Source organism: Octopus bimaculoides, chromosome 1 (genome assembly GCF_046866305.1).
Source record: "Octopus bimaculoides isolate indiv1 chromosome 1, ASM4686630v1, whole genome shotgun sequence".
Classification (NCBI taxonomy): Eukaryota; Metazoa; Mollusca; class Cephalopoda; order Octopoda; family Octopodidae; genus Octopus; species Octopus bimaculoides.
Window position 1 is genome coordinate 182,572,941 of NC_142928.1, and position 13,921 is coordinate 182,586,861.

At 37.7% G+C, this 13,921-nt stretch overlaps 1 protein-coding gene across 4 annotated transcripts in view; it reads right to left on the reverse strand.

Annotated features, from left to right (window-relative positions):
- Nucleotides 1-2,121, reverse strand: part of LOC106873032 (protein crumbs) — a 207,477-nt gene extending 205,356 nt beyond the window's left edge. For all 4 annotated transcript variants that reach the window (XM_089363381.1, XM_052972968.2, XM_014920238.3 and 1 more), the window contains exon 1: nt 1,740-2,121. In XM_089363381.1, the coding sequence (XP_089219507.1) occupies nt 1,740-1,773 (34 nt within the window). In that variant the 5' untranslated portion in view covers nt 1,774-2,121. The remainder of the gene's footprint in view (nt 1-1,739) is intronic.
- Nucleotides 2,122-13,921: the final 11,800 nt, after the last annotated feature.

Below are 13,921 nucleotides of genomic sequence, written 5' to 3' on the forward strand. Positions count from 1 at the left end.
CAACTACCGCCCGATTTAAAAAATAATTCTTTTTAATTTTTGGCACAAAACCAGCAATACCGGGGAGACGGGCAAGTCGATTACATCGATCTCAGTATTTGACTGGTACTTTATTTTATCGGCCCTGGAGGGATGAAAGATAAAGTTGATCCCGGCGAAATTTGAACTCAGAACGTAATGAGTCGGAAGAAATCCCAGTAAGCATTTTGTCTGAAGCTTTAATGATCCGGCCAACATGATAATCCCTATTTTAATAATGGTTTCTGATTTGGGCACACGGCCAACAATTTTGAGGGGAGGGCTTGATCGATACCATCGACTTATGTACTTGACTAAGACGAAGATAAAGAGTACGCACACCAACCGTTTTCGGCGTTCAGGGGTTGGGTTAGGGTTACGGTTAGGGTTACGCCGAAAACGGGTGGTGTGCGTATTCTTTACCTCCGCCCTTGACTAGTACTTTATTTTATCGACTCTTGGAAGGATAGTAGACAAAGTTGACTTCGAAGTAGGATTTGGAATCAGAACGCAAGGAGTCGAAAGAACTACAACAAAAAAACTTCTTCCGACACAATATCGATTCTTCCCTACTTTAATAATAATGGGAATAGTCCATTAAATCTACCCAAGGACTAAGCTAGTACGTTGTTTTCTTAAACCTGGAAGGATGAAAAACAAAGAAATACCGCAAGGTATTCTATAAGAAAGAAATTAGGAAACGCATCATGTGTGACAGAAAGGGGTCAGATAAGATAAACCCGGTAATAGGAATGGAGGGTGTTAATGAAGCATGGTTTTATAAGAAAGAAAACAAAATAAAAAGAGGCGAGGCTCCTGACATATCTGAAACAACAACATCAGTGACGAGAGGTAAGGCAGGTAAAACTGTCAGCTATATTTCTAGATTAAATGTTATAACACATTTTCTAGACATATCTACAAGTGGCCTTATCAAAAACGAAGGTGAAAAAAACGACTTTTCTAAATTTGTAAATTTTCTCAGTAACTTTATTTGTTTATTCAATAACGTTTTAAAAAGAAATAAAATTCCAAGTATAATTTGAAAAAAAAAATCACAATAACAATAACTTTGTAAATCTCTTAACAGATTGCATACACGTGAAATGAAAAACATTTCGAGTCACAAACATGACTGCTAGACCTGTTAGAAATAATAGCTAAATTTTCCTCGGATTACATCCTTAAATAAATGACACATTAAATAATGAAGTCCTCGGTGGCCCTAAAAAAGGAGGGATGGTCACAGCTGGAATACCTTTGATCATAAGTATACACGATCACGGTTGACGTGGGACTAACTATTTTACATTGAATGCATTTTCATATTATGACAAATAAATGGGTGTGGATATTTATCTAATTAGTCATAAACCATACCTGAATACTATCACCAAATAAGTAATCACTGAGAAAAAAAATAATAAAATCGGAAAATACTCGGGGTCTCGGTGCTTTGGAAAGGGTATCTAACTTTACTACCTGTGCGATTGTCACACTGTAGGTAGTAAATGGAATCTGGATAATTTCACCAATGAGGTGAGAACAGCTTTAAAAGAGTATATATAACAAACAGCACTAGTGAAAAATTTTGCCAAACTAACACCACAGAAAAAGAAAAATATAAAATTAAGTTTCAAGAATATAAAAATGAGAGACAGAGAGAAAAAAGACAAAAGAACTGGAAAAGTTTTTAGAACCATATTAAAAATCAATAATACCTGATAAAAATCGTTGGAACGTTGCGGTATCCATATCACAGAGGATCTCAATATATTACAAAAAGAATTGTTTTGTGACAGCAATTATATATCTTGCACAGTGCTACGATTTACTCTTCTTTTTTTCATTAATTATATTTGTAGACATGAATTTATATATATATTGTTTCTTTGTGAAAGCTCCGGTCAAGAACAGCTTTGCCATAAGTTCGCCGTAAAATCACTCACAGCCATGACCACTGGCAAAGTGCGATGAATAATAATAGACATATACACACCCGTCAGTACGCACACGCATACACATAGATATGCAAGCACTAAGAAGGAAAAAAGAAAGTTAGTGTTAGAGCACGTGACCTAGCCGACTACGACTTTATTTGTTATCAACTAATGTTAGATAATGTGAGTTATTTTCAAATGGAGCACTACTTTTTATGGAATCTCATCAGTGACATACTTTAATAATGTTACTAAATGTAAGAAAAAGAAATTGTTGTTGCGTTTTCTTAGAAACTAAAACCTTGCACCTAATCTACTATCTTTAAAGTATCTAATGCAAAAAAAATGTGTACGCCTTAAAAATTAAAAATAAACTTTAATTTATATGCGTGTGTGTTTGTATGCATATATATGTGTATGATATGAACGTGTGTACATATATATATATATATATATGCATATATATTTGCGCGCACACACACTTTAATTTATATGCGTGTGTGTTTGTATGCATATATATGTGTATGATATGAACGTGTGTACATATATATATTTGCGCGCGCACACACACAATCCACAAACACATACACATACACACACAGCTTCCCAGAGAAATTTTTCACGGTTAAACGAGGTTATTTTCGTGTCCATTTCCTGGAAAGGCCTTCATGGAGCCCTCCTTGGATCTCTGAGCCCTAGGCCGACTGAACTTCGCCACCTTTAATATGCTCTGGGGATATGTATGTATGTGTGTATGTATGTATGTATGTATGTATGTATGTAAGTATGTATGCATGTGTGTGTATGTATGTGTGTGTGCATGTAGGTGTATATGTATGTCTTTGTGGCTGTGTACATATATAGAGATATACATGCATACAAAAATGCACATACATGCATAAATGCATACATACATACATACATACCGTATTTAACGTGTATAAGGAACCCCTAATTTAGGGAGCTTAAAATTTGGAAAAAAGGTTTTGTAGGGGATTATAATGTTATCCATGTATAAGAAACTCCCATATTTTTTTAACCTAATTTTTGACAAAAATAGGTTCCTTATACACGTTAAAATCCGGTACATACATAGGTGGTCGTTAAAGTAATGGATCAATTCCTTTGCAATAATCATTCAGGTTATCTTCACTATCCCACCAAGGCCAACTTTGCTTTCATTATCATGAAATTGATACAAAAAATAAAAGCACTATCCAGTACGCTTTCATTATTATGAAATTGATTAAAGAAAATAAAGTACTGTCCTGTACTTCAATCGATTCTTCTCTTTCTTTCAGTCTTTCTCTGTCTAACTGTTTCTCTCATCTGGAAGTTGTCAACTACAGTCCAGCCTGAAGAGTCTGTCTGCTTTGAAAATGCCCCAGACATGTCATGTTATGACAACACTCCTACAACTACATCAAGGAATTGAGAGCCCTAGCAAAGGCAATTTGTGTGTGTGTGTGTGTCTGTGCGTGTGCGTGTGTCTGCGTGTGTGTGTGCATGCATGTGTGCATGCATGTGTGCGTGCATGTGTATGCATGAATCTATATGAATATGTATGTATATGTGCATATGTGTGTGTGTGTGTATATATATATATATATATGGGCTGTGACTGCTGAGGAAGTGCAAAGGCTTGAAAGAAATGAAGCTAGTATGCTCCGCTGGATGTGTAATGTCAGTGTGCATGCACAACAGAGTGTAAGCGTCCTGAGAGAAAAGTTGGACATAAGAAGCATCAGATGTGGTGTGCAAGAGAGACGATTGCACTGGTATGGTCATGTGATGCATATGGATGAGGACAGCTGTGTGAAGAAGTGTCACGCCTGAACTGTGGAGGGAACCTGTGGAAGAGGTAGACCCAGAAAGAATGGGATGAGGTGGTGAAGTATGACCTTCAAACGTTGGGCTACACTGAGGCAATGACAAGTGACCAAGACCATTGGAGATATGCTGTGCTTAAGAAGACACGGCAAGCCAAGTGAGATCATAGTCGTGGCTGATACCAGTGTCGCATAACTGGCTCATTTAAAAGCACCCTTCAATCATTGGCTGATATGCCATGCTTGTGAAGACCTGTTGAACCGAGTGAAATTGTAGTCGTGAAGACTGGCATCCATGCTGGTGGCACATAAAAATCATCATTCAAGTGTGGCCCATGCCAGTGCGGTCTGACTGGCACCCGTGCCGGAGGCACATAAAAAGCACCATTTGAGTGTGGCCAATGCCAATGCCAACTGAATGGCACCTGTGCCGGTGGCATGTAAAAAACATCTACTACACTCTTAATGTGGTTGGTGTTAGGAAGGGCATCCAGCTGTAGAGATCTTGCCAAATCAGATTGGAGCCTGGTGCAGCCTCCTGGTTTGCCAGTTCTCAGTCAGACCGCCCAACCCAAGCCAGCATGGAAAGCAGACGTTAAATGATGTTGATGATGATATATATATATATATGCATAATGTATATGTATATATATATATATATATGTATATATATATGTATATATATATATGTATATATATATATATATATATATATATATATATATATATATATATATATATATATATATATATGCATATGTCATCATCATCATCGTTTAATGTCCGCTTTCCATGCTAGCATGGGTTGGACAATTTGACTGAGGACTGGTGGACCAGGAGGAGACACCAGGCTCCAATCTGATTTGAAGCCTATATATATATATATATATATATATATATATATATATATACATATAGTATTCTTATACAAGAATGTTGTTTATATTGACTTCAAAGTTTCAGCCAGCTAAGCCATCATCAGAGTGCTTCAAAGTCACTATCGACAACGTTCTTGTATAAGAATAATAAATTTATTGTTGTATTTGGGGATGGTCATGTTGCCAGTTTAGCCAATAAAAACACACGCACTATATATGTGGTGTTAATTTGATTCAGCTTTATTCAATTTTTTATGTTAATCGTATTTCGGCCAGAGTTCTTTCGTCACACTTCTGTGACCTCATCAGTGATCCTTTGCTTTCTTTGTGTGTCTTTCCTTACTAACGATCAGCCATTTTGACAAAATGGCTGATCGTTAGTAAGGAAAGACACACAAATAAGAAAGAAGAAAGCAAAGGACTACTGATGAGGTCACAGAAGCGTAACGAAAGAACTCTGGCCGAAATACGATTAACATAAAAAATTGAATAAAGCTGAATCAAATTAACACCACATATATAGTGCATGTGTTTTTATTGGTTAAACTGGCAACATGACCATCCCCAAATACAACAATATCTGTTTCAAAACACGATTTCATATCAAGAATCTTGCAAAACGAATATATAAACGTAATAATAAATATGTACTCTACAAAAGTATAAAGTAACCATCAAATTAATGTAAAATTGTTTTTATTATAACTGGAAATAAAAACCAACATTAATGCATGATCGTTGCCAGTGCCTCTGGACTGGCTCTTGTGCGGGTGGCACATAAAATACACCATTTTGAGAGTGGCCGTTGCCAGTACCGCCTGACTGGCCTTCGTGCAAGTGACACGTAAAAGCACCCACTACACTCTCTGAGTGGGTGGCATTAGGAAGGGCATCCAGCTGTAGAAACTCTGCCAAATCAGATTGGAGCCTGGTGTTGCCATCCGGTTTCACCAGTCCTCAGTCAAATCGTCCAACCCATGCTAGCATGGAAAGCGGACATTAAACAATGATGATGATGATATATATATATATAATTATGTCTGGGGAAAGCCTTCTCTTTTAGTGCTTTATTAATTTAGCACACTCGCCGGTGTGATTCCCACTCATTTACTTATTATTTTTTACTAAAATTTTCGCTGTGATTTGTTGTAAGGACTGAAAAAATGAGTGTGGCAGACAAATTGCAAGTCACAATGAAAATTTTAGTAAAAATAATAAGTAAATGAGTGGAAATGAGTGTCAAATCGATAATGCACCAAACCGACGTTTGAAAACTGACGTTTAATCAATAACAACTTAAATCAAAACGACTTAAGCCGAGGTATGCCTGTATGTATATTATACAGCAGGCTTCTTTCAGTTTCCGTCTACCAAGGATTTGGTTGGCCCAAGCTACATTAGAAAATACTTACCTAAGATGCCATGCTGTGAGACTGAATTCAGAGCAATGCGCTTGGGGAACAAACCACTCAACAACTTATCCATGTCTATGCCTGCATCACTATCGCAAAACCGCGATGTGATGCTTACATTCCATATTGGCATTATAATCATCATTCAATCTGTGCTTTCAAAAACCATCACCATCATCATCATCATTTAACGTTTTGCATGCTGGTATAGGTTGTATGAGTTTACAGGCGCTCTCAAGCTAGAGAACTGTACCAAGCTCTAGTGCCTGCTTTGGCATGGTCTCTATGGCTTGATGTTTTTCGTAACATAAATGGGAATTAAACAGGTAAGAGTCAGAAAAGGTGTCCAGCCATAACATGCTGCCTCAGAACATAAGTCCTCATCTAACCCATACTAGCATAGAAAAATGGATGTTCAATGTCAATAAACGAATGGTTCAATATTGGTTTGTGAGTGGTCACAATTTTAGCCACAGTCATAATTATTAATATGCAACTTTAGCAGAGTCATGGTTAGTACCAAGTGTTACTAAAACCATTGATGACTATAGTAAAAAATCTGGGATGGTATTGCTTATCAGCTGTTATGATAAGTTTACATGGCTGGGTGGTGAAATAGCTGTAAACAAAACACACATACACTCACTCTACATACATGCATGTATAAATGTATGCGTGTGTATATATATATATACAAACATGCACATACATACACATTTATTTAAATATATGCTTATATACATACATGTATATAAATGCATACATGTATACATATACATATATATATGTATATATATATATGAATTTATATCTGTGTATATATATATATATATATATATATAAATGAAATATTCAAACACTGAGATTTGAAGTTAGATGTCACTACTGTTCATATCATCTGTGGATAAATTCAAAATTTGATATCACCAGTAGTAGCATTGGTGGAACGCAGTTATGATAGCTTTATGGAGCTATGAAATATCGTAATGATGCTTAATGAGCATCTACCTGCTAGAAATAAGAGCCAAGTCTTAAATAATCCACCGTATATATAATATATATTTATCGTCATCATCATCATCATCGTTTAATATCTGCTTTCCATGCTGGCATGGGATGGATGGTTTGAATGAGGGCTGGCAAGCCAGAAAGCTGCACTAGGCTCCAATCTGATCTGGCAATGTTTCTACAGTTGGATGCCCTTCCTAATGCCAACCACTCCAAGAGTGTAGTGTGTGCTTTTACGTGCCATTGGCATGAAGGCCAGCCAGGCAGTACTGGCAACAACCAAGTTCGAATGGTGTTTTATATGTGCCACCGGTACAGGAGCCAGTCAGCCGACGTTGGCAATGATCACGCTTGAATGCTCGAATGGTGCTTTTTATGAGCTACTGTCATGGACATATATATGTGTGTGTGTGTGTGTGTGTGTGTATATACACATATATACATATACATATGTACATATATACACACACACACACAAGCATACATACACACACATAAATATATATACAGTTTTTATCAAAAAATAACAGAAACATACCTCAAACATGAGTGTATGTACATTTCTTAATTCTAATCAGCAGGAAGTTACAAAGGTGACTGATCTAAAATTAAAATGTTATGTATGTGTGTGTTTGTATATGGCTGTGCGGTAAGTAACTTGCCTACCAACTGCATGGTTCTGGGTTCAGTCCCACTGCGTTGCACCTTGGGCAAGTGTCTTCTACTATATCCTCGGGCCGGCCAAAGCCTTGTGAGTGGATTTGGTAGATGGAAACTGAAAGAAGCCTGTTGTATATATGTATATATATATATATATATATATATGTATGTGTGTTTGTGTGTCTGTGTTTGTTCCCGTGGTGGTGGTGGTGGTGGTGGTGGTGGTGGTGGTGGTGGTGGTGGTGGTGGTGGAGGAGGAGGAGGAGGAGGAGGTGGTGGTGGTGGTGGTTGTGGTGGAGGAGGAGGTGGTGGTGGTGGTGGTGGAGGAGGAGGAGGAGAAGGAGGAGGAGGAGAAGGAGAAGGACAGTGACAGCAACAACAACAATGATAATGATGACAACAATGGTGATGCTGTTGATTATGATAATAAGGACAATATAACCAAATGTCATCGCCCAGCCATCAATCAAGCTGTTTATAACCTGGTGGCAAATATTGTTAACCTTAATCATATTATTCAAGCCATAAGCAAGGGACCCTGGCTTCTGAAGGCTGAGAACCTTACTGCTAGGAGCAGTGGATGGTGTTAATGATTGTCATTACACTTAAAGAATTAACCTATAATCTAAGTGAAAGATTAGTTGCTATGACAAGACTAATGGACTTTTTAATCTGCAAAAACAATCATGGATTTCAGGATACTTGCGATCACTATGCACATATGTACACACACATGCATATACACATGCACACATACATACATGGTACAAATGGTGGTTGGCACTTCGTCGGTTACGACGTCGAGGGTTCCAGTTGATCCGATCAACGGAACAGCCTACTTGTGAAATTAACATGCAAGTGGCTGAGCACTCCACAGACACGTGTACCCTTAACGTAGTTCTCAGAGATATTCAGCGTGACACAGTGTGACAAGGCTGGCCCTTTGAATTACAGGCACAACAGAAACAGGAAGAAAGAGTGAGAGAAAGTTGTGGCAGTGACTAGTGACTGAGACCTTTGAAAATACACTGTGCTTGAGAAGACCCAGCAAGCCAAGTGAGACCATAACCCGTGGCCTATGCCAGTGGTGTAACCACATGGTTCCAAGTTCAATCCCATTGTGTGGCACCTTGATCAAGTGTCTTTGACTATAGCCCCAGCCAGTGAAAAAAATTGGTGGATTTGGTAGATGAAAACTGAAAGAAGCCTGTTGTATAGATAATAGACAGATATACAGGTGTATATGTATGTATGTGTGTTTTATTGTTCCATGCCTTGACATCACATGATCGTTGTAAATGAGTGTTACCATCATGCAAGCAGTGCTTTTTGTTAGTCTTCCATGTAAATATGTCTGGTCATTGGGAATTATTACCTTACTTGGAAACAGGTGAGGGTTGGTGACAAGTAAGGCATCCAGCTATAGAAAATCTGTCTCAACAAAATTCTAGCCAACCCATGCAAGCATGGAAAAGTGAGCATTGAAATGGTAATGAGAATGATGATAGTGGCAGTGGCAGCTAGGCTATTGTGGTGGTGGTGGTGGTGGTGGTGGCAGCGGCGGTGGTGGTGGCGGCGGTGGGGTCGGCGGCAGCAGCAGTGAATGCTATTTATTAAATCTGAGGTGGTATCATTGAAAAGTGTTTGGTCGTAATTACTTCAAAGTTCCAGTATTTTTACAAATCTCATGTACTCTCTCTAATTTCTCCTTCAGTTGGAGAACCCCTACTCTACAACATTGACTTTTTTTAATCAAACCTCTGTTTAGAATTATCAGTCAAGCTGTTTGCTTGGCAAGTTATTCACATAACACAATAATATGCTGTAGCAGAACAATCAGTCATTAAAACAATTTTCACAGATATCCCAAGTTCAGTAGCCAATACATCATAACGAATCATTACTTTACAGATATATTTTGATGAATAAATGCTACATGTAATTTGTTTGAACTATTAACTAAAGCTTGAAACATGAAAAAACTTTTGACACAACCAGGTGTGTAAATATATATGTATGTGTGTGTATATATATATATGTGTATATATATATATATATATATATATATATATATATATATATATATATATATATATATATATATATATATATATATATATATAATGTGTGTGTGTATATATATATATATATATATATATGTGACACCAAATATATATATATATGACACCAAATATAGCACAGCCTACAGAAATATATATATGTCTGTGTTTGTGTGTAGGAGACAGAGTCTTTATAGTTATTTATTTTTCTTATTTTCTTTCTATTTCATTATCACTCACTTGTAATATTATTTCATTTATTTACATCAGTTGGATAACAACACACTTCCTTACAACAAAAGTCCTTTTGTTCTTATTGTCCTAGAAAACCATTTCTGAAGTCAGAGTCAGGTAACTTGTTCCAGCATTCAAAAACGTAAGTATTAACATGAATTACACTGTTTGGCTCCTTTCTCTTCTTACCCTGTAATTTAGACCAATAGTTTGTTTTCACAATATATTATTTCATGCACACATATGAACACATACATGCACACACACACACACACACACACACACACACACACACACACACACACACACACACACACACACACACACACACACACACACACACACCAAGTATATCTGATGGCCCTGACACGTTTCCCCTGATTCTTTATGCTACCTATATCTGTTATATTTGCTTCCCAACCACATGGTTCTGGGTTCAGTCCCACTTTGTGGCACCTTGGGCAAATGTCTTCTACTATAGCCTTGAGATGACCAGTTAATATTATAATGACCAGTTAATATTATAATGGGGGCCAGTTTATGGGGTTACTCTGGGTTTCTCGCTCATAAGGGGTTTAGCCTTACAGCATATCTTCAGACTCCATTTTGAAAAGTTCTTAAGCCAGCAGTGTTTGGGGTCTGAAGATATACCATAAGGCTAAACCCCCTTATAAGTGAGAAACCCAGGGTAACCCCATAAACTGGCTCCCATTATAATATATATATATATATATATATATATATATATATATATATATATATATATATATATATATATATATATACATATATATATACATATATATATATATATATATCTTGTTTTAGTTTCGGCCCAAGCCAAAACTAATCTGATTGAGTAGACCTATGATTGAAGACATCCCAGTTGTGACAGACTATCCTAAGAGGATGTGATATAAGATAAATTCGGTTACTATTTTGAGCGGGACATGTGACCACATAAAGACTTCCTCATCCACTGAAAGCAAAAAATATATAATTACATACTGTGTGCTGTTAACAAACTTCTGAAATATTTCTACCTCTTAATTACTCTATGCTCTATTTATTTTCATTGTATATACTGTCATTTAAACATAGGACAGTCATTTTGTAAAGTCGGGCTGAGATTTTTGTGACTGCTTCGGTGAACAGCAACGTGCTTCTGGTTTCATATAACCGAGGCCAAAGAGACAAACAATCCAGATACTTTTTTCCCCACTGACCATCTATTAACATTAACACCTCATTTTAGACAAGTAATAGCAAGTACAAACTTAATCCTATCAGAGTGTGCATGTTCATATACATGCATTGTTGTGTATGTGTGTGTATGTGTATTCTTTTACTACTTTCAGCCCAAGACCTGTGGCTATGCTGCAGTACCACCATTACATATATAATAATAATAATAATAATAATAATAATCATACTTTGTTTATTGGCAACCAGGGCTGAACACAAAACATAAAGGATGATAAGAACAGAAATAAATTTATTTCTCAAATGCGTGATAATGCTATAAATAGCATGATCAGGATAAATTATCCATTTATTGCAGAAAAATACGCTACTGGCCAGCCATGAGACTCGAACTCACATCTCTGTGATTACGCGTCAAGTGTTTTACCATTAAACTATACTGCCCAGCAATGGATTCTTCTGCAATTTTAGAACTTATAAATTTAGCTTCATAAGACGCTAAAGGATGATATACAGACGAGGAACAGTAGGATTAAACATGTAAACAGCAAAAAAAAAAACAACACAATTAACAAGGAGATTAAACCAACAATGTACTTCCCCAATAGGTCAGAGTTCCACCGAGAGGTGACCAAAGGAACCTCACACACAGAGGAAGGTACCCATCTTCAACCCTTTCAATTGCGTCCACCACACAATCTCTTTTGCCATAGCTACCAAACAGAGCAAAACTGCCTGCCCTTCGTGGCCAAAGGAAGGAGGTAGGGTGATCTTTACGATGGACTTGGGCGATAGCCAGATCCGTCCTACTTGTGACAATAACTGTTCGACAAAGCTCCACAAGTCAGCAATGCATGGACACTGTATGAGAGCATGCAGAATAGTTTCATTGCTCCACATGCATCTCGGACAAGCCCGACTTACGGCACATCCATGCCTGTAGAGCTTATTGTGTACTGGCAGAGCCCCCTGGTAGCACTGTCAGGCCAGGGATTTTTGGAAGTTATCCATAGGCCCCAGCCCAAAAGTCTTCTGGAAGAGACCAGCCAGTTGATCCCTCCCAATGCCCAGAACCTCTCCGAGAACGTCATCACTCTTGCCTTCCACTAATCCTCTATAGAACTCCAAGGTGGAACTTCCACACATACATACATACATACATACATACATGCATACATACACACAGGCAGACAAACATACAGACATACATAAAGGCATACATACATGCATGCACACATACATACATACAGACATACATATATACACACATACATACAAACATACATACATACACACAAACATACATACATACACACAAACATATATTCATACAAACATACATACACACACATACATACATACATACAGATAGACATATATACATGCATTCATACATACATACATACATACATACATACATAAAAACGCATCCATAAAACAAACATACAAATCTGCGCATACACTAACACCAAATACTGCACACACACACACACACACACACACATATGCACAAATACCTAGATGATGTTGATAAAAGTTCCAATGAAGGAGTCTTCAATCTATGTTAGAGTCCGGCTCTTTCTCTATGGACAAGAAATACAGAAATGAAACTGATTGATAACATACATACATACAAGGCTCCTGCAAAGTTTGCTGCTTGCCCAAGGTGTTGTGCTATACAATTGAATTCTGAATCACATGTTCCGAAGCAAACTTCTTAACCACTCAGCCATAGCTGTGTCTTTGTGTATATACACATACTTGCACCCTGCATATCAGCATCCCCATTTAACATCCATTTTCCATGCTGGCATGGATTGGACAGTTTGTCAGGAGTTGGCCAGCTGGAGAGCTATCTAGGCTCCAATTGTCTGTTCTGGCAGGGTTTCTATGGTTGGATGCCTTTCCTAACACCAACCACTTTACAGAGTGTACTGGGTGCTTTTGGGGTGGCACTGGCACGAGCAGCTTATATGTTGCACTGGCGTGGGTGCTTTATATGTGACACTGGCACAAGTGCTTCTCATGTGGCACCAGCATGGTTGCTTTTATATACATATAACCTTTTTCTGCCTTATAGCTTTATCTACAATCCATATAAACTTAGTAATCTTAGTGACTAGCACAGTACAGTAATCTTTTCTACTCTAGGCACAAGGCCTGAAATTTTTGGGGAGGGGACCAGTGGATTAGATCGACCCCAGTACACAACTAGTACTTAATTTATTGACCCCGAAAGATGAAAGGCGATGAACTGGCAGAAACGTTAGCACGCTGGGCGAAATGCTTAGTGGTATTTCGTCTGCCACTACGTTCTGAGTTCAAATTCCGCCAAAGTCGACTTTGCCTTTCATCCTTTCGAGGTCGATAAATTAAGTACCAGTTACGCACTGGAATCGATGTAATCGAATTAATCCCTTTGTCTGTCCTTTTTGTCTCCACTATGTTTAGCCCCTTGTGGGCAATAAAGAAATAAGATGAAAGGCAAAGTTGACCTCGGTGGAATTTGAACTCAGAATGTAAAGACAGACAAAATACCACTGACCATTTCACCCAGAGTGCTAATGTTTCTGTCAGCTCACTGCACAGTACAGTAATCCCTCGACTACCATGGGTGTTACACTCCAACCTCCTGCCCCCCACGATAAGTGAAAATCAGTGAAGTAGAAACAGTACTGT